This window comes from Peromyscus maniculatus, chromosome 1 (genome assembly GCF_049852395.1).
Source record: "Peromyscus maniculatus bairdii isolate BWxNUB_F1_BW_parent chromosome 1, HU_Pman_BW_mat_3.1, whole genome shotgun sequence".
NCBI lineage: Eukaryota > Metazoa > Chordata > Mammalia > Rodentia > Cricetidae > Peromyscus > Peromyscus maniculatus.
The window spans coordinates 138,617,464-138,637,953 of record NC_134852.1 but is presented as its reverse complement, the minus strand read 5'-3'; the positions used below and the strand labels follow the sequence as shown (position 1 = coordinate 138,637,953).

General features: G+C 52.7%; 3 protein-coding genes across 4 annotated transcripts in view; all 3 read right to left on the bottom strand.

The window, feature by feature from the left end:
- Positions 1 to 5,325: 5,325 nt before the first annotated feature.
- Positions 5,326 to 11,908, bottom strand: Tgfb1i1 (transforming growth factor beta 1 induced transcript 1). 2 transcript variants are annotated; one of them, XM_006977003.4, is made up of 11 exons: positions 11,810 to 11,908; positions 10,557 to 10,672; positions 10,378 to 10,430; positions 10,123 to 10,271; positions 9,866 to 9,953; positions 9,648 to 9,753; positions 9,343 to 9,537; positions 6,784 to 6,957; positions 6,437 to 6,518; positions 6,108 to 6,256; positions 5,326 to 5,929 (listed from the first exon to the last, which is right to left on the bottom strand). In XM_006977003.4, the coding sequence occupies exons 1-11, from the start codon at positions 11,820 to 11,822 to the stop codon at positions 5,663 to 5,665; spliced, it is 1,392 nt and encodes a 463-aa protein (XP_006977065.1). In that variant the 5' UTR covers positions 11,823 to 11,908; the 3' UTR covers positions 5,326 to 5,662. The 2 variants fall into 2 exon arrangements, with proteins under 2 accessions (XP_006977065.1, XP_076409511.1); XM_076553396.1 differs by having other exon boundaries at positions 10,123 to 10,266; positions 11,810 to 11,907.
- Itgax (integrin subunit alpha X) overlaps positions 10,690 to 20,490 on the bottom strand; it is a 109,163-nt gene continuing 99,362 nt past the window's right edge. Inside the window, exon 26 of the mRNA XM_076553374.1 lies at positions 10,690 to 11,261. Within this exon, the coding sequence (XP_076409489.1) occupies positions 11,040 to 11,261 (222 nt within the window). The 3' untranslated portion in view covers positions 10,690 to 11,039. The remainder of the gene's footprint in view (positions 11,262 to 20,490) is intronic.
- On the bottom strand, positions 13,831 to 20,436 carry Armc5 (armadillo repeat containing 5). Its single transcript, XM_006977006.2, has 6 exons — positions 19,974 to 20,436; positions 18,535 to 18,642; positions 17,656 to 18,442; positions 15,784 to 16,280; positions 15,019 to 15,151; positions 13,831 to 14,907 (listed from the first exon to the last, which is right to left on the bottom strand). The coding sequence occupies exons 1-6, from the start codon at positions 20,434 to 20,436 to the stop codon at positions 14,115 to 14,117; spliced, it is 2,781 nt and encodes a 926-aa protein (XP_006977068.1). The 3' UTR covers positions 13,831 to 14,114.

Below are 20,490 nucleotides of genomic sequence, written 5' to 3'. Positions count from 1 at the left end.
TCAGTGAGGACCCAGCTGAAGCCTCTGTCATGATTCCACCAGACAGAATGGCACAGGTCACCACCATCTTAAGCCTAGAATTCATTTGATCATTAAAGTACACTCATTCCTCGGGACCTGTAAAGTCTTGGATCCAGAATCCTCTACAGAAGTGAAGATCTAAGGATGCTCAAGTCCCACACATGCCCAGATATTATGATATCTCAAGATTTCTTGTGATACCTTAAATTATGTAAATGCTATGAAAACAGTTGTTATACTACATTGTTTAAAAAATAATGACCAGAAAAGGTCTGCATATGTCCAGTACAAAGGCAGTTTTCTTTCCTCAAATGAGTTTGTTCAAAGGCTGGTTGAATTCATACCATATCATGAAGCAGACATGCTGGGTGCCCTGCCCATATACACATGGCCCATCTTTAAAGTCACAAAAAGTCCCTTCCAAGTCACCTAGACTCTTCACTGCTTCCTGAGTTTTTTGTCTGAGAATAAGCCTTAGAGGAGGGAGTGTGACGTAGAAGCCACAGATGTGGAAGGTCAACACAAGATTCTAGTAAGGACTGTGAGGGAGTAGAGGAACTTAGACAAAGGAGAAAGGCCAGAAAGTGAGGTACTGTTGAACGGGCAGAACCTACAAGATGCTGGAACCCAGCCCCAGGGGTCTTAGATGCTGTACAAAATGTACCTCAGAATGGACCATTGACTAGGGGACTGAGATGCTACACAGAAAACACATCAGAATGGACCATTAGCTGTATAGAATGAGCCTCAGAATAGACCATTAGCTAGGGGGTTGAAATGCTATGCAGAATGCACCTCAGAATGAATCATTAATGGGCTAGGTATTTATTCACCAATCCCTGTCTCTCAGTGGGGTGAAAATTTCATAAATACACACAGGTGCACACAAACACACACATGCACATACCCCTCAACCTGCTGAATACATAGATCATAAGGCAAAGGAGGCCCTCACCCAAGAAAATGGTTAATGCCTCTCACCATCTGAGAATCAAGAATTCTAACAAGGGGGCTGGAAAAATAGTTAAGAGCACTGGCTTCTCTTGCAGAAGAACCAGGTTCAATTCCAAGCACCCACATGGCACCCCCAAAGCCACCCAATAATCTCCTTTCAATTTAAACTAATTTTTTCATACAATATATTCTGATCAGTGTCCCCTCCCTCATCTCCTTCCAGATCCCCACCCGTTTATCTCCAAGGCTCTTTCTTTCTCTCTCTCTTTAGAAAACAGGCAAATCAAACAAACAAACCAGAATAGAACAAAACAAAGAAAAAGTACGAGAAACATACACACAGAGACAGACAGACACAGACACAGACACACAAACAGAAAAGCACAAAATAGGAAATCATGATATACAAACAAAAGACCAGAAGGTTAAAAAAAAGAAAAGCCCAAACAAAGCAATATGAGACAACCCAGAAATACCATTGAGTTCATTTTATGTTGGCCATCTATAGCCGAGCGTGGGAACTTTAAGTACGATTTGTATACCCAGTGAGATTCCATTGGAGAAAATGAATTTTTCCTTTGCAAGTGGCTATCAGTTGAAGATAGCCTCTTGGTTAAGGATGGGGGCTCCTGTCCATTTCTCCTCAGCACTGGGGCTCCATTCAGCTTGGACCTGTGCAGGCCCTGTGCATGCTGCCACAGTCTCTGTGAGTTCACATTTGAGTCACCCCTGCTGTGTCTGGAGATACTGTTGTCTTGATGTCTATCATCCCCTCTGGCTCTTGTAATATTGTTGCCTTCTCTTCTGCATAGCTCCCTGAGCCCCAAGGGGGAGGAATTTGATGAAGACATGCCATTAAGAACTGAATGTTCCAAGGTCTTTCACTCTCTGCACATTGTCCAGTCATGAGTCTCTGTGTTAGTTCCCATATACTGCAGGAAGAAGTTTCTCTGATGATTGCTGGGTGAGAGAGACACTGAGCTATGGGTGCAGGAGAATGTCATTAGGAGTCAGTCACTTTATTGCCACATTCCTAGCAGAACATAGTGTTTTGCTTTTCCCCAGGTCTATGGCCTATTTGGTCTCAGGTTCTTGGCCACCTGAGCAGCGTAAGGCATGGGTTCCATCTCACAGAGTGAGCCTTAAATCCAATCAGATGGTGGTTGGTTCCTCTCTCAATGTGCTGCTATTGCATCAGCGTATCACACAGGCAGGCCACCATATCATATATTGAAGGGCTTGTAGCTAGGTCGGTGTTTACCTTTCTTCTCCGGTAGCATGGAGAGTACCTTCCAGTACCGTGAACACTAGTGAGGAGGGGTGAAGGCTCTCATTAGGTACCAGCTTGACTTCTCCATGTTGGATGAGATATAGAAGTGCTCCCTTCAGCAATAGGTCCTTACCATCACTTTGTGGAGAGAGCAACCAGTATCCTTGGTAACAGCCTGAGATGTTTGGGGGTTTCCATGGGGCTCTTTTGGCCAATGACTCAACTAGATATAACCCACTCCTGGCACTGGATGCTTCCCTTGGTGGTCTAAGATGTCTAGCTGAAGCATTGTTTCCCCCATTATTTGATGACTCCATTTAGATTCCTTTTATATATGTGTATATTTTAGGAAGCCTCTGTAGTAGTGGGTTTCCATACGGCCTCTCCAACAGCCCTGAGGATTAGCTGTCCCTTTCTCAATCCCCTCTCTTACTCCCCCCTTTTCTCCCCTTCTTCATTTAATCTTCCTGTTTGCCTTCCTCCTGTCTCTCCATAACTATATGTTCTATTTCTCCTTGCTTGGAAGGTCCTCCCCTCCCCTCCTAGTCTCTTACTCTATACCCTATCTCTGTGGTTTATATGAAAGGCTTACGAGCTAACATCCACAAATAAGAGAATACATACCATATTTGTCTTTGGGGGTCTGCATTACCTTCCTAGGATGATTTTTTTTTTCTAGCTCCATCCATTTACCTGTGATTTTCATGTTTTTAACAGCTAAATTGTGTAAATGTATCACATTTTCTATATCCATTCATCTGTTGATAGACATCTATGCTGTTTCCAATTTCTGGCTATTATGAATAGATCAGCAATGAACATGAATGAGCAAATGTCTCTGTAGTAGGATGTAGAGTCCTTTGGTATATACCCAAGAGTGGTACAGCTGGATCTTGAGGTAGATCAATTCCCAGATTCCTGAGGAACCTCTACACTGATTTCCAAAGTGGTATATGAGTTTACACTCCCATCAGCAATGGATGAGTGTTCCCCGTACCCCACATCCTCACCAGCATGAGCTGTTTGTTTTGTTGATCTTGAACATTCTGACTGAAGTATTCTAACTGAAGATAAAATCTCAAAGTGGTTTTGTTTTTTTTTTTGTTTGTTTGTTTCTTCTTTTTTGTTTTTTGAGACAGGGTTTCTCTATGTATCCCTGGCTGTCCTGGAACTTGCTCTGTAGACCAGGTTGGTCCCAAACTCAGAGATCTGCTTGTCTCTGCCTCCCAAGAACTGTTCAAAGTAGTTCTGATTTACACTTTCCTGATGATTAAGGATGTTGTACATTCTTTAAATGTTTATCAGTCATTTGTGATTCATCTTTTGAGAACTCTGTTTAGTTCTGTAGCCCACTTTTAATTAGGTTATTTCTTTTCTTAACATCAAAGGTTTTTTTTAGTTCTTCTTATATTTCAGATATCGACCTTCTGTTGAGTGTGTAATTAGTAAAGATCTTTTTTCATTCTGTAGCCTGCTACTTTGTCCAAATGAATAACCTTAATTACCAAAAAGGGGAATAGAAAGAGAGAAGTAGAGGGTGCCTTAGAAACTCATTAGCACTCAGAATCCTATATATCCTCACCACGAGGACGCTGGGCCCAACCTGTCTGTCTTTGAGGGGCCCACACCTATTATAGTTTGAGGCACATCTTCCTTTCTTCCCCAGAGCCTCTCTCTTGACCCTGTGGTTAAGACTTTTATTAAAAATTTCTTTTTAATAAATAATAACTCTGGTTTACAAACTAGTTCATCCTGAAATCCTCTTCTGTGGTGTGGGCAAGGACCTAGTTTTACCTGGTTTGATGACCCCCTAAAATAGCTAAAGGAACTTCTTGCCTTTGATGTGACCTCTGAGAGTCCTTTAAAAGGAGTTGGGTGAATCTGGGCATGGTGGCACATGCCTTTAATCCCAGGCAGAAGTGGGCAGATCTCTGAGTTCGAGGTCAGCCTGTTCCATGGAGTGAGTTCCTTGACAACCAGGGCTACACAGAGAAACCCGTCTCGAAAAAACAAACAACAGCAACAGCAACAAAGGAGTTGGGGGGAATAAAATCTGGGACCCAGACTAAGCAGAGAGAGAGAGAGAGAGAGAGAGAGAGAGAGAGAGAGAGAGAGAGAGAGAACAAATCAAGACTACAGTGGGGGGAGCTGGGAGGTAAGGAGAGAAAGATGCCCCAGACTCTGTCTTTCTGTCCTTGCCAGGTTCCACCACTGCCTGTACAGTACTTTAAGCTGGGTGTTCTTTCCAGCTGAGAACTCTTAAATTGTTTTTAGTATTTAATGTTGTGTGTGTGTGTGTGTGTGTGTGTGTGTGTGTGTGTGTGTGAGCCTGGATGTATGTATGCACACCACATACATGCAGGAGCCCCCTTGGAACTGGTTGTGAGCCACCATGTGGGTGCTGGGGACTGAACACACGTCTTCTCAATGTGCAGCAGCAACTCTTAACCACGGAGCTGTTTCTCCAGCCCTTTCTAAAACTTTGCGTTTTGTATGTATGGGTGTTTTGCCGACATGTGTTCTGTGTACCGTGTGTGCACCTGGTGCCTTTGGAGGCCAGAAGAGGGTGTTGGATTCCCTGGAACTGGAGTTACAGACAGTTGTGGGTGCTAGGAATTGAACTTGGGTCTTCTCCCCACCCAGCCCGACCCTGCCTTTGATACTAGGTTTTATATTGTAGCCTAAGTTCCAGACTGGTTTTGAACTTGCCTCCCTTGGGCTAGGATTACAGTCATGAACTACCATACCTTTCACTCTGTTGCCATTGCTTTGGATTTTGATGTCCGCACGATTATTGTTCTGGGAGAGGGGAGGCGTTGTTTTCTTTGTTTTGATATTGTCTCATAAACCCAACCTGGCCTCAGTTTTGCAGTACAACTGAGGATAGCCTGCCTGCCCTGGCCTCCATGTTGGGATTACTGGCAGGCCTCTGCGACCTTGCCCTCCATCCGGTATTTGTTTTCATCCACAAGGCGAAAGGGAGCAGTTCCACAGTCTCCTCCACGGAGCTGTGGCCTTGAGCATCAGGCCATAGAGCCTGGTAAGGGGACTGGGTAGTAAAGCAAGCTTCTCTGGCACCGTGAGATGTGGAGCGTGTTTTTATGTTTGTAGAAAAAAAAGTGTACAGAATGGTGAGCGGTGGGGGAACTTGGGACATCCTGGCCTCTGAATGGTTGGAATTACAAGAACCGGATCAGGTCAGAGTGAGGTCTGCATTCCCGGCTACTGGGTGTTTTAGGAGTGTGGGTCCCTTTCTGAACTTGACAAACCTAGAGTACCTTAGGGGTAGGGCTCTCCTGTGGAGACGGGAGTCGGGGGCGGGGCAAGGGATGTCTGGGTGGCTCCAGAGCTAGGGATCCGGAGGACTCGGTCTTTTTCACAATTGGGTTTTTGGAGATCCATAATCCCCAAAGGAGGTCAGCCGAAGAGCTTCAGGAAGCAAGGCTGGCAATAAGGCTTGCTGGCACGCTCCTGGAAGGAGCCTTTGGTGAGTGGGCGCAGGCAGAAGGTGCAGGTGAAGTGATCCGGATGGAAGCGGCGGCCCAGAGCAGACACACAGCGGCCAGTCACTGGGAGGCCACACGTGGCACATAGCGAACCACGCTGGGCATGGAAATGGTTCTCACACAGCGGGCGCCCCTCGTGCTCAAAAAAGCTGCCTCCGGAGAAGGGCGCGAGGCATTCCTACCAGAAGGAGGAATTGACAAGATGAGCCCAAAACCCTGACCAGATAACCCACGTGGGTAACTCACATCTCCCCTGACTTCTGCAGAAGTGAGGGGCGCTTCCAGCAAAGAGCCAACCCGACTAAGCAACGAACTTCCCACTCTGGGCTCCTAGCCCGCTCCCCACAGCCACGCACCCTGCAGACGAAGCAATCTGGGTGCCAGAGCGCGCTGAGTGCCGAGATGTAGTTATCCAGAATGGGGCCTTGGCAGCCCTGGCAGCGCGGGGCGAAGAGCTGGAGGAAGTCCCGGCGGCAGTAGGGGCGGCCCTCCCGCTCGTGGAAACCTGGGGGCAGGGACCGGGGACGGTGGGCGGGACTGCGAGATGCAAGAGTGGCAGGAGGGAGGGAGGGATGGGGTCTAGGACAAGGGAAGGGCGATGGGGAGAGGGAGGACGGGGCAGAATAGAAGGAAACGCAAGGCAGGCAGACCACTGAGCCTGTAGCTTGTAAGCATGAGCTCTCACCCTCTTCTCCGAAGGGCTCCCCGCAGCTGACGCAGCAGAAATGTTCTGGGTGCCAGTGGGTGCCCAAGGCGGTCACCATTTTCTGCAGAAAATGAAAAGGACACTGCTGTCGCCTTCTGTCACTTCTTCCCTCCGACCCCCTCTGGGAACCTGGGGGAGTGGGGACAACAGGCTGAAGCCTGTGTCTGTAGGGGGAAGAACTGACAAGGAGTTTGGGATAAAAGGGGGGGGGGAAACAGGAGAGGCAGGGTGGGGTGGGTGTGGGGGTAGGTGGGAAAGACAGCTCTGCATTTGGCTGGTCCTCTCTGAACGAAACAGGCAAACCTGTGGGGCCCTGCAGAGCTTACGTGTCGGATGGGTTGGTTGCAGAAGCCACAACGTGGGGAGAAGCGCTCAAAGTAGCACTCGGGGCAAAAGGGAGCCCCGTCCTTCTCGAAGAAGCTGCTGCCTCCCAGGGTGGTGGAACAGCCGCTGCAGAGGAAGTGCTCAGGGTGCCAGGCTCTGCCCAGAGCCGTAACCACCTGTGAAGTGGAACAACGGGAGCTTTCTGTCAGAGTGGCTCTCCAGTCCGCAGGTGCTGCTGGGTGAGCTAAGACATTTATAGACCTGGCGCTTCCCAGTCTTAACCCTGATGGACCAGGATGAAAAAAATCACAAAAGTCCAAGGTGATGCAAACTGTGTTAGAAGTCCAAAGCTGGCCTTCCAGCTTTACTCCGGGGTCTGTGTTCACAAAGCACACAAGGCTTGGTGCATTTGGGCCCGCGCTCCTTCTAAGGGCCCACAAAAAAGGTTTAGTTACTTTAAAGTTTGTGTAGGGTGCTTGCTTTTTCGAGATGGAATCTTTCTAAGCTGCCCTGGCTTCAAACTCACTGTGTTACTCAATCTTCCTACCTCTCAGCCTCCAGGGTGCTAGAATTAAGGTATATTCCACCATAGCAGGTAAAAGTCAATCTTTAGGCCGACACAGAGGAAGAGACCTATGAAGACTTAGTACCCAGAGCCTCCCAGAAGTCATACCACCCTGCTTTCTGTGGCCAGCAATTCTGGTGTGGGAGTCAGGTACTTAATCTAAGGAGATGTGTTAGGCCGGCCAGGCACAGCTATTCTGGATCATATCTGCCCAGTCCATGATCCAGGACTCCTGGACCAGACTCTGAAAGGGAAGAAACCGTTTTCGTGATGCCTGAGAGATACTAGGCAAAACCCATGAGGCTTTTGTGAAGTTTAAATGAAGTAGGGGTGTGAGAAGGAACTAGCACAGTGTCCAGCACGCAGGAGGGCCACACCAAATACTAACCAGGTTGGAATTCTTACCCTATGGCTTATCACTAAGAGTTTCAGTTTTCTCATCCATATATATATATAGCTAGCTGGGTGGTCATGGCACACGTCTTTAGTCCCAGCACTTGGGAGGCAGAGACAGGTGAATCTCTGTGAGTTCGAGGCCAGCCTGGTCTACAAATTGAGTTCCAGGACAGCCAAGACTGTTATGCAGAGAAACCCTGTCTCAAAAAATTAAATACATACATATATATGTGTATATATATACATATATATGTATGTGTGTGTGTGTATATATATATATGAGTTAGTTCAATGGCAAAGGTGCATTTCGAATTTGTAAAGGCCCTGGGTTCAGTCCCTAGCGCACATACACACAACTTAGGAGGCTGAGGTAGGTGGATTGCCATGAGTTCAAGGCCAGTCTGGGATACAGGATGCATTTCTGGTCAGCCTAGGCTACAGGGAGACACTGCTTCAAAAACTAAAACAGTGTCTTTGAGAAACACATGAAATATAAATAATAACATCCATTCAGGTGGGCACAGTGGTATATGCTGGAAACTAAAACTTGGGAGGTAGAGGCAGGACAATCATGGCTTTTAGGGCAGCCTGGACTACATGGTAAGATCTTATCTCAACATTCCAAGGGTTGGCCTAGGGTTGTATCTCAGGTGGTAGAGTGCTTGCCTAGAATACACAAAGTCTTGGGTTCAATCCCCAAGAATCACATATAAACTGTGGAGGGGGATGCATGCCTACAGTCCCAGGGGGTATATAATACTCAGGGGATAGAAACTAGAGGATCGGAAATTGGAGTTGATCCTTGACTATATACTGAATTTGAGGCCAGCATGAGATACACGAAACACTGTCTCAAAAACAAAACAAAACAACAACGAACCTGAGAGCTAGGGTACAGCTCGGTGACAGAGGGTCGGCCTGGCACATGCAAGGGCCTGGGGTCAGGCCTCGACTTCACAAGAAAACAATTTCCCCTCCACGGTATTCATCCACAGGGAAGAGCACAGCGTCCTAATAAACACCTACAGCACACCCTCTCCCCACAAGACTGGGAGCTCATCACAGAGGAGGGGTTGGGGAGATGGTAAGAGCCGGAAGCTGGGCAAGACGGCGCGAATCCGTGTGTCCTTGACCTGACAGGGTTGGCGCTCATGAACTCACAGCAGCTGTGGATCTTTCACAAGACTTACTGAGGATCCAGCTGGTTAAAATTCCGTCAGGGAGGAGGGAGGGGCTCACTTAGCCCTGTCTCTAACAGAGGAGCTGCTGGCGGTGTGTGGCCTGCTGGGAGAGGGCACTCCTGTTTTCTCCAGGAATGTGGCCCCTGGACAGTGCCAACGCTCCAGAGGGTGGCCCTACACCATGCCCATACCAGAGGCACGAACTGTACCGAGTGGATTTTAAAAAGGTGACATGAAGTTGGGAGGAAGATGGGGGCACCGGAAGGAATTAAGAGAGGGGTTAGAGAGAACCAAGATCTACTGTATACATGTATTAAATTCTCAAAGAATAAACAATATTTACAAAGGGGAAAGCACCGAGTCTGGTTCTCAAAGGTGGCTTTGTGAGCATATGCCTCCGTTCTCGGGGCTGCACTTACTTGCCCAGCAATGGGTTTATTGCAGGAGCCACAGAGTCCTTTGGCCTGGGTAGGAACACCACGGCGACTGAGGTCGGACTGCAGCAGACCCAGCATGGTGTCCAGACTGCCCTTGCTGGTCTGCCCCGGTGGAGAAGGGCAGCCCTCTTGGGTGGGGCTCACCGCTGGTGGCTGAGATGGCCCTGAGGCTGGAAGCTGCAGTGAAGAGGACATGGACGTTGAGTCCACAAGGGCCACCAATTGGAAGCATCAGAACTGGAGTGGCGAACCACAGATGGCACCAGCCAAAAGCCTTCCAGACTTACCTGGTTCTGGACCCGAAAGTCAGAGAGTGACGCCATCAGTCTGTCCAACTCCAGAGTGGCTGAGGTGGCTGAAGGCTTCGAGGGGGCAGGGAATGGGCTGGGAGGGCTGTGGAGAACACAGTTGTAGAACCTCAGAGTCTGCCAGCATGAGACCCCCCTCTAGTCCCTCGGACATCCGGGACCCATCGCCTCCTCCTTCCCAGCTCTGCCGAACTCACACAGTGGGTGTGTTCTTGTCTTCAGCTTGGTCCTCCTTCTCTTCCCCTTCAGCCATCTTGCTGGATGGGAACTGAGACATTATTTCATCTGGAGAGATGAGAACATGACACCAGGCAAGGGACCACACTCAGTTCGCCCTCCCAGTGGAAGGCTTCATGTCCTTTAACTGCTCCTCGGAGAAATCTGTGTCCCTTAGGCTCTGCCCTGCTTTGCCCTGTCCCCAACCCATCAAAGGCTGGCTCGGGAACCCTGGTACCTGTGATGTTGAACTGGGTGGCATTCAGTTCCTGAAGCAAACGATCCAGCTCACAGAGCCCATTGCCCAAGACGCCACTGGAAGAGGAGAATGGAGGAGCCACAGGGGCCGCCGCCGCCGGCTTTGGGGACCGGGGCTTGCATACTGTGCTAAGGGACAGGAGGGAATCTAGGTTCAGGGTAGGGAACCCAAGTCCCCTCACCTGAACTTCAACTGGTTTCTCCATCTCCATGCCCCAGTTCCCAGGCCCCTCACCTGTATAGATGATCCTTGTCCCCGGAGGTTCCTGAAGATTCTCCAGACCCCGTCTACAGAGAGTCGAGGTGTATGTGGGAAGACAGTCACGTCCCTTGCCTCACTCAGGCTCTGATTTCCCCCCGCCCAGACCAACCCCGGCCCTAGTGGCTGCCCCAGACCCCAGAACCTCATCTCACCTGCTGCTGGTGGCCATAGGGTGGGGGAGGTGTGAGTGTCTCTGGTGGGCGCTCTTTCGGAGCCCCTAACCGTGACATGTGTGAAGTGGTGGTCTCCAGGTCAGAGAGCAGGGCATCTGTAGTGAGAAGCCCTCGGGTGAGAGGTGGGGGTGGGTCAGGGTCTTACGTGGTTAGAGGTGGCAGTATTTGAAAAGATGGAAGCCATTGTTAAAGGCGGAGGCTAAGAAACATACACCCGCGGCCAGATCAAGGCAAAGAAGTGGACTAGTAGCAGGGGACACTTATGACTAGACATCTCCCTTGACTTATCCTGGGAGCCAAGTACAAAGCTAGTCACTTGACTCTTCGTCTCCTTGTCTTCCCTGATGCAGACGAGATTGGCTCTTACTGAATCTCAGTCGTTCACCTGGCTGTGGGTTCGACACCCTGCCAGCTTCCTGGTTAGATGTTCTCTGTGCCACACTCACTAATTCTTCCCCATATTTAAAGAGCCTGGCCAACCTGGCCCACTTCTTGGTCACAACGAAGTCTCACCCAGTCCTCCTCGGGGCCAAGCGGTCCTGGCAGGGAGCTGCTTTGGGGTGCACTTCTTACCCATGTACTATTATTGAGGAGCGCCCTCTGCTGTTGGGTCCAGAAATCCCAGCCTCGGCAAAGAGGGAGGACAAGACGTCTGGGGCGCTTTGAATCTTTGAGCTCCGGGTTCTTTTACTCCTTGGAGCATCTGGGTAGAAGCCTCGAACTTCTTTCTGTCACCTTGGCACTCTCTGTCTACTGGTCTCTTTCTTGCCCTGCGGGCTTACTTGACATCTGCTATACTTCGGGGTGCTCACTCCTCTCTTCTTGAAACCCTGGTGCCAGCTATCTGGCCCCTTTTCATCTCCCAAACTTGATGTCACTCTCTCCTCTCCAGTCTATTTTCCCAGTCTCGGGGCCCAAGAATCCCTTAACCCCTTCCTTCCCAGAGTCCCTGAATCCAGGCCCCCTCGGGTGTCTCAACGCCTAGTCCATTGCACAAGCCGGGTCGAGGGAGCAGAGCCTGGGAAGAACGGAGGGAGCGAGCGGCGTTGCAAGCAGGGCAGGAAGGGAGAGGCAGGAAAGGGTACGTGGATTGGGGAGGGAGGAGGCGCAGGCAGGCAGAGGCGAGAAAATGGAGGGAGAGAGCCGGGATGGGGGCAATGTGGGAGAGTGAGTGGGGAAGGGGATAGATGCAGGCAGGGGTGAGTGGCTGAGGGGATCCGGTCCCCACTCACCCAGGTCCTCCATGGCGGTGCGCTGGCGGACAGCTTGGGGCGAGCAGGGCGGGGGCCGTGTCCGGTGGGGGCGGGGGGACGGGGGGGGGGACGTCAGGGAGTTAGAAGCAGGGCCGTGACCATGTATGGAAGCCGGGACCCGCTGGGATACGGTCGAGGGGGGAGCGATGGAGGGGGAGCATGGGGACGCGAAGAAAGACAGCACCAGGGCCCACCCAACCCACCCAGCCTTCGGGCTCTGCTCAGAGGAGGCCACACCCCAGCCTTTGCCTCAGCGGCAGCAAGTCCCAGAAGCTGAAGCCAAGTCAGGAGTGGTTCTTCCATAGCGTCTGCCTAAGGAGTCCGATAAACGGAAGCCCCGAAGCCCGCTCCTCCCAAAGCCAGCACCTGAGTCCTAGGCAGCGCCCCGCTCCCACCCAGGGAATTTTTTTAAAAGACTTGCCTCTTGCAGAATTTTGTTGGAGACGGGAGTGACATTCTAAGGATCTACCAGACTCCAGGTTCTGACAGACAGCCAAGTCAAGATCGAACGGCAAGAGGCATACACACTAAGAAATGTCTCACACAGAGAGCGCCAATCTAGACTCTAGGGCAGGACTTTTCCCTGAAAAACATACCTGGAAATAGATACACAGAACAGGGAGCGCAAACCCCAGACAACCTAAGCCCATGTAAACTCCCAGCACAACAAATCCCAGACAACTTGTAAAAACAAAACTCTTCCCTAACACTGAGGGGACCAGAGCCTTTTCCGAAACAGCCCTTTCCTGAGGTACCGATGAAAGAGAAGCAGCTTACAGACTCCAGTCAGCGTGACAAGAAGCTGACTCCCTAAAAAAAACCAAATTGGAAACCCGTGGAGATGGGTATGGACAGATGGCTGCCTTCTTACAGCCGTCCTGGAGGACAGATCTAAACAATGGACCTCAACCCAGGAGCAAGTCAAAACCTGGAAAGTTTGGTAAAAATACTGAAGCTCAGCATAGCCCTCCATGCCAGCCTAAATCAATCAGAAAGGGAACAGGCTAAGTACCTTTTTTAAAAGATAGGATCTCACTATGTAACCCTGGCTGGCCTAGAACTCACATGAGATCCTCTTGCCTTTGCCTCCTGAGTGCTGGAATTAAAGGCACAACCTGAACCAGACAGGCTCAGGGACAGCAAGAGCCACCTTAACTCACCTTTCTGAAATGCCCAGACCCTGGCAGGCGCAGTCCAGGGCTCTGAGAACCCAGTGATGGAGACCCTTCCTTCATCTGAATGCCAGTAAAGTGACTTTCTCTGAATGTGACTAAGGCCAGGCTCAGAAACCCTAAGAATACAGCAGGTCTCCCCTTAGGCAGATGACATTTTAAAACTTGGCTTGGACCAGGAGGACGGCTCAGCAGGTAAAGGCACTTTCTGCCGGGCCAAACAACCTGAGTTTAGGACCCATACGATGGAAGCAGAGAACTGACTCCCTCAAGCTGTTTTGACTTCCACATAGGAGCCATGGCATACACACACCCACACATAAACTAGTATCTTAGAAGAAGAAGAAGAAGAAGAGGAGGAGGAGGAGGAGGAGGAGGAGGAGGAGGAGGAGAAAAGAAGAAGAAGAAGAAGAAGAAGAAGAAGAAGAAGAAGAAGAAGAAGAAGAAAAATGTGGCTTAAGAAATGGGAATGGACGCAGACTGACAGGTAGACAGTCAGAAGGCAGAACTCTTATGACATGCCACCACACTCAGTAAAACCCTCTCAGCCTGGCCAGGGTCTGTATTTAGATGGGTGGCTGTGTCTAAGCAATGAGGACCCATAAGCAGAAAGGAGGCCTCCCCTGGGGATTCAAAAGTCCATCCCATAGAAAACCCACCACGTCCCAGGCCTGTAGAAACCACTAGGCAATTATTCACTGAACTCTCAAATCCAAGGAGGGCCCAGGTCAGAGCCTGGGGCTCTCGGCAAGTGAATGGGTGGGGTACCACCCCCCCACCCCCCCCACCCCCGGAAGCAAGCAAGCAGAGCAGCACACGACAACAGTGTCCAAATCTCAAGTTTTTAATTTCAACACCGGAGGGCTGGGTCAGACCAGATCCTGGGGCCGAGCTGTCCTCTTGGACTCGGTGCACAGACTCCGGTGTGGACGTTTTAGTCGTCCATCTTCAGATCTTCAGCCTGGGGCTCAGTTCCACTTGCTCTTCAGTCCCTGAGGCTAGCTCTTTCTGCTGTCTCCCCTCACGCCATGTGAGAGAAGCCTCCCGGACAGCCACCTCATCCCCTGGGTGCTCTCCCGGGGATGGCGACACTTAAGCCTAGAGCATCCGTACTATGACTCATTCCCCGTTACCACAGCCAGCAAAGCTTCGGTGAGAGGCCCTGCCTCCTCACCTACCGCTTCCACGAGCCCCACAAGGGCCAGGGCCCGTTTTCTGGGGCACTGCCCTGGCTCCAGTGTCCATCGCGCACAGTGGGCAGCCAGCCGGGGCCGACCTAAGCGGAATACTTCACCCACCGACTCAGGGCCACCCCGGGGACCCAAGTGGATGCGGCCAACGGCCTCTTCTAGCTCCTCCTCTAGCGCAGGCAGCAAGAACCGGCCGGCGGCCTCCAGAGCTTCCTCAGCCTTGGAGCCCAGCAGGGGCTGGCCGGGTGGGGGTATGGGTCCCAGGGCAGCCCCGCAGCCCCGACAGCCATGCAAATGATGTAGGACAGGCCACGCTGCACTAGGGGACAGGCCACGAAGGGGCACCAGGTCCATCTGGGCTTCAGCGAAGCTGCCGGAGAGCAGGGCCCGGAAGAAAGGGGAGGCAGTAGCTGAAGCAGCCCGCTGAGCAGGGAGCTGGAGGCCTGAATCCAGGACGAAGTGCAGGTCAGGAGCGGGGACGGGGGCTGGACCCAGCAGAGGTTCATAGAGGCAAGGGGACGGTGAGTCCAGTTCCAAGGGCACGGCAGGGAAAAGGTCTGGGCTCGCAGTGGGAGACACTAGGCCGTGGAGACAGGAAAGGGAATCTGCCGCGAAGAAGAGGAAGAGTGGGTGTGGAACCGGCTGGGTTAGCGCCGTCAGGAGGTGGCGGAGGCCACCCTGGTCCAGAAGTAAGCGGCGCCACAGCGTAGGTTTCCTGTGGGGAAAAGAGAGTCTTTCAGCAGGGTATGCGGGCCGCTAGGACCTACAGGACCGGAGAGTTGCAATCTTACTCGCAATCCGCGCAAGACACCCGGTTCCCGCTCACCGGCAGATGAAGGGTAGGGTCAGTGCGCAGGCTACGCGGTCCTCGGGACTCCCGGAGAGCAGCAGGTGGGTGAGGGCACCTACTCCAAAGGGGGACTCGGCCTGAACAGTCAGGTTCTGCAGCAGCATCTCACCTGCGGGGACAGCCACAGCAGGTCAGGGTGGCGGGCTGTGGGCAAGAGAGGACTCCGGGTAAAAGGGAGGAGAGTCAAATCTCAGGGCGAGACATCAACGGAGGTGCGAAGAGGACTGGTCAAGGACAGGCACGTGGAGGGCCAGGGTGCAGAGCTGGGCCCTTGAGGAAGGAAGTAGCCCACAGTCAGGCCCGGAAGACCGGCCGGTCCTCAGATGAAAACGGCAGGCGGGCCTGAGAGGACACGGTGCCACGGTCTGAGTTCCTGAGTGAGTGTGCCCGGGGGAGAACCAGGACAGTGCAGAACCAAGAGGAGAGTGGGTACAGAAATGCAGAAAGGTCAGATTCGAGGGCCTAGGAGCCAAACCTGGTAACCAGGTTATTTGGGCTCCAAGGTCTGGGCAAAGGACAGAACAGACTTCTCTGTCTTCCAGGGCTATGGAACAGAAGGGACAGCTCCCTGCCTTCCAGGCCCCATACCCCCAACGCCTGGGGGCTGAGAAGCCCGGATTTGGGGGGCGGGGGGCTGCAGAGAACAATGGGTACAAGCGAGTAGGAAGCAGAGCTTCTAGGACCACCGAAGGCGCGGGAGGAAACGGGCCTTTCGCGTGGGTGGGGACAGGGGCGACATACCCAGCTCTCGGTGCTGGCTGCGGTGTGCAGGCCGGGCACGGGGCACAGGCCAGTCATCCGGTGAGACACCGAGTACGAGCCAGGCCCGCAGCAGCGCCGCGCCATAGCTGCGCACAAAGGCCTCGAGGCAGGCAGGGTTACAGGTGAGGCGGGCCAAGATACGGAGGGCGCGTGGGTTTGGTGGTCCTGGCGCACCCGTCACGTAGGCCAGCAGGCCACACAGTGCCGGACCAGTCACTAGAGCTCCACTTGGGTCAGGAGCCTGGGAGAAACGTGACAGCAGCAACAGGGCCGGCCCCTCTTGGCCCCAGGGCTCCTCAGCAGTGGCAGCGGGGGGACGGCCCGGTTTGCGAAGTGTGCGGGGTGTCGACACTGAGGTCTGGCCAAGGGAAGGACTGACTGAGTCAGATGGCTCTGGCATCGGACACCGCTCAGGAGACCAATCTGGGGAGAGATCTCCAGGGCCGGCTGCATAACCCTCAGAAATCAGCCACAACCTACAGAGGACAGGGAGAAAAGGAGTCTGAACCCAGAGCCAGGGTGGGGAGGCAGGACCAAAAGAGCCGGTTCTGCGGCATTAATTCAAGGCAAACGTGGGATGGTGAGTTCCGGGGCAGTCTGCTGAGATACTGTCCCAAAAAGAAAAAAGGTAGACAGATGGGAAGGAGGGAGGGAAGGAGGAGGAATGGAGGGAGGAGAGGAAAAGACAGGAGAGGAAGGGGAAGCTCTGTGAAGGTGTGCCACGTGGGGGAACACGACCTGAGGTGGGCCACACCTCATTCTGAATTACTAGTGTTCGCCATGTGCCAAGTCCAGCTTCAGGTGCCCAAGAAGAGCATGAACAAAGCATGTTATTCCCCGAGTTTATGATCTACGGAGGAGAGAGAGCGCAAGCATGTAAACCACACAGCAGGACCAGGTACGCAGTGTTTCATGCCTGTGATCCTGGCGCTCGGCACTGATGCAGGAGGATGATAAGTTTAAGATCAGCCTAGGCGACAGAGTGAGACCCCTTGTCCAAACAAAACAAAACAAACCTTCCATGGCATGTTGCTGTTGGAGTCAGGGCAGTGAGGATGTGCTAACAGGAGGGGAAAGTGATATTGACCATCAGAGGGGAGGGGAGATATCAAAGAAGATCCTGGTGATCATGACCCCTCACAAAGACGGTAAGGACCGACCAAAGACTTGAAGGAGGTGAGAGATGAAGGCACACAGGAGGAAGAGTGCTCTCGACAGAGAGACTCTCGGACAGCACTTTCTCATCATGTGTAGGAACTAGAGAGGAGGCCTTCAGGGAGTGAGAATGGAGATGTAGGTGGAGTTCACAAGGCAGACATTCCTGACCACCACTCAGAGCTAGGTAAGGGGCAGTCTTTGCAACAACTCTGTGGGTAGGAGGCTGTTACCCTCCATTGCACACACAAGCAATCGGTGGCTCGGAAAAGTCACTTAGTTTTGGTGATAGGGCAGAATAAGAAAAGGAGAGCTGTAAGTTCAAGGACAGCCTGGGCTACACACTGAGATTCAGGCAGCCTGGCCTCCAAAGTAAAATGCTATCTCATAAATAAACAGATAGACAAACAAACAAATAAATAAATAAACAAAAACTGGGCTCCATAGCATACCACTGTAACCGGGACACATGCCACCCCTAATCAAATTGCATAGGCCCAGAGTTCTGGATGATGGGTGAAGCCAGGGTCAGATGGCAGATTCAAGTCATATTAGGGAAGAGCAACGAATTAGGAATAAATCTTGGTAAATCTCTTAAGACAGGAAAGAGGCAGAGGTAAGGAAGATGGCCATGGCAGACCCAAACTCCCTCCCCAAAGCACCATCCATTCCTCGGGCCCTGACAAGAGGACTCACCTAAGGCTCCGGTAGCTCCCTGCCTCTGTCTGCCCAGGGCTCCGTTCCTCAGGGAAGTCCCAGGAAGCGGCTTCTATTCCTTCTTCTTCCTCTTCGCCAGCTTCACCACATAGCTGCCTGGCCAGAAGAGGCACGAGGCCCAGAGCCTGTAGCTTGCCCAAGGCCCCAGTATCATAAAGGAAGCCTACAAGAGCAGCCACAACACGTGGATGCCAGGCACTGGCACCAGGGTCCTGCAGCAGGCCCATCAGCAGCTCCAAACCACCAGCGTCCCGCAGCCGGGCCCGGTTGATGGCTTCCCGGCACAAGAGACACACAGCCCGCACTAGGGGCTGCTGGGAAGCTGAGCTGGTCCCACTGGGACCCCGTCGGCGCCTTAGCTCACCTAGTAACACCTCCACACCGCCGGCATTGCCCAGTGCGGGCCGCACTAGGCCCTGAGCACACAGATTGGCAAGGATCAGGATGGCCGCCTCACGTATTGCCCGTTTAGGGTGGGAAGCCAGGCTGACAAGTGGGCCCAGCCCCCCACCCAGACTGAGCTGCTCAGCACAGGCCCGGGAGCAGCCTCGGCTGAGCTCCAAGAGAGCACGGACTAGGGCCGAGGTCAGCGCAGGGTCTGGGGCCGTGGCTAGGAGCTCAGCCAGTGGCCGAACCGCGCCCTGCTGGGCCAGGGCCAGTCGGTGCTGGGGTGAGTCTGCCAGGTTGCGGAGGGCACGAACTATACTCTGTAGGCATTGTGAGTCCTGGCAGGCCGTCAGGCTCTCAACAAGAAAGGGCACAGCACCTGGAGAAGGAAGAGGAAGGCACATGAGCAAGGGTAGCCATGTCAAGTCCTTCTGCAAGTCTCAGCTCAGCCCACTCCCACAGCCTTCTCACCGGCGGAGTGGATGTCCCTGCAGCTCTCGGGTTCCATGGCTAAGTTCCCCAGAGCGCGAGCCGTGCGGTTCTGGATGCTGTCTGTCTTCACACATTGGAGAATGGTCACTGCAAGGACAGTTTGTCTTCTTGAGGACTCTACCCCTTATTTGTTTCTCATCGATCAGCTCAAGAATGTGGTAAATGTCTGGGGATGCAGGTCAGTGGTAGAGTGCTCGTCTGGCTCATACCAAACCCTGAGCCATCCCCAGCAACCCAGAGAGTGGGAGGAGGAAGAGGAAAGGGGGGGGGACGTGATTTGAGAGGGTTGGGGAAGGTCTTCAGAAGATGCTAGGAGGTGAGCAAGAGCTGGAGGACTGAGCGGATATTTGTCAGAAGGATGGTAAATGGAAAGGCTAGTGTCTCAGGTTTGGAAGCAGCTTTTCCAAATGCCTCAAAGTAATAGTGTCTGTTCTATGATTTCACAAAGCCCCTCAAATAACTGTCCAAGGAGTCAAAATTTAAATGTGAAGGCAACAGCAGCCACAAAAATGTTTTAAGAAGGGCAGTGACACTATACACTCCAGCAGCTGTAGTGGTGGGGTATTACAAGAGGAAGGGACGGGCCAGGGAGAACGGATGAAGCTGTCACAGTGGTCCAGGTAATCTGGCTTGAACCAAATCAGCTTTCATCCCTGCCAATCCAAAAATAATCCTGCCCAGGGCAGACACATGGAAGCAAGGTTAGAGAGAGCTTGGTATTTACGAGGGCTGTGGTCAGGACTCTTGTCAAACACATTACTGCACAAGTGCATGCTGTCCAAGTTCTAAATGCATAAATGCTTCACTTTAAAAAATAAGTTTTTGTCAAAACTGGCAATGACACAGCTTTGTTCCCATCGCTGCCGTTAGGAGGCGCCAAATCAGCCGGTTCGCAGAAAGGCTTATCCTTTGCGAGAATTTGTTTACTGTGTGTTTTAAGTACCCAGCCTGTGCTTGGAGTCTGGGCATTCTATATTTGAATTTCATTTTATGCCCACTTCAACCCTGTCGGGTAGCCACTGTTATTACTTTGGAGGGGTTGGGTGGTTTGCCTGGTATTTCTGACTGCACCACTTTCTAAGTCCAATCTCTGAACTTTCAAAACCACTTTCTGGCCTCCAGCTCATCCACGTGAAGCCTTGCACAGGGACGGAGAGTCCGCTATAAACGCCCCAACTAGAAAGTACAAACACATTCGCTCAAAAGTGAGGCGGGAGCCAAGACCTAGTCCTGATCGGGGCGGGTCCAGGTGTGATTTACAGGGAGCAGTGACGTCACACAGCATGACACCTGAGGAGACGAGTGGCGCTGCACCATCACAAAGCACGCACTCGGCGACCCGACCTAAAAGAACTAACTACGGATTGCACAGGTCCTGGGGGCGGAACTTTTCTGAGACTTGGGGGCGGAGCACTTACCCAAAGGGAGAATGCCTCCAAGTCTACGTACTTCGGCCCGGCACGCCCCCTCCGTACAGCAGTTGGCTAGGATGCTGAGCGCCAAATCCAGCGTCTTGCGCAGGCGCACTGGCGCCGAAGGCGTCAAAGGCGACTCCGCGGCGGGGGCGGGGCCAGGGGAAGGACCAGCTGACGCAACCGACGAAGGGGCGGAGCCAGAGCCTGCTTGGGACGGGGCGGGGCCCGCGGCAGCCGTTCGGCGGAGCAGGGCGAGGAGGGGGCGGAGCCCGCCGCGTGCCCGGAAGCGCTCAATCCCCTCTGCTGCCTTGATGTGGCGCGTGCGAAGAGCTAAGAGCGCGCGGCCCAGGGGTGTCTCGTTGGTCGCCGGGTCCTTTCCCCAACCCGGCCCCTCCCCGGCCGCCGCCGTGAGTTGCGCGAGGCAAAACGAGAGCGAGTCCGTAAGGGCCGGTCTCGCAGCCGCCATCTTGGCCCGGGCCTGAGGCTCCGCCCCGCGTCTCGCCGGTTCCCTGAGAGAGCG

Bases quoted from the DNA above. Each gene is read 5' to 3' on its own strand.
- Armc5 (XM_006977006.2), bottom strand. From the start codon at position 20,436: ATGGCGGCTGCGAGACCGGCCCTTACGGACTCGCTCTCGTTTTGCCTC. The intron at 15,152-15,783 runs GTATGTCGCCCC...CTGTCCCCGCAG, and splicing joins CAGCCAGCACCGAGAGCTGG to GTGAGATGCTGCTGCAGAAC. The intron at 14,908-15,018 runs GTGAGCGGGAAC...TTTTCCCCACAG, and splicing joins ACCCTACCCTTCATCTGCCG to GAAACCTACGCTGTGGCGCC.
- Tgfb1i1 (XM_006977003.4), bottom strand. The intron at 9,954-10,122 runs GTACCAGGGTTC...TCATCTCTCCAG, and splicing joins CACCCAGTTCAACATCACAG to ATGAAATAATGTCTCAGTTC. The intron at 6,257-6,436 runs GTGAGAGCTCAT...CCCTGCCCCCAG, and splicing joins GGAGCCCTTCGGAGAAGAGG to GTTTCCACGAGCGGGAGGGC.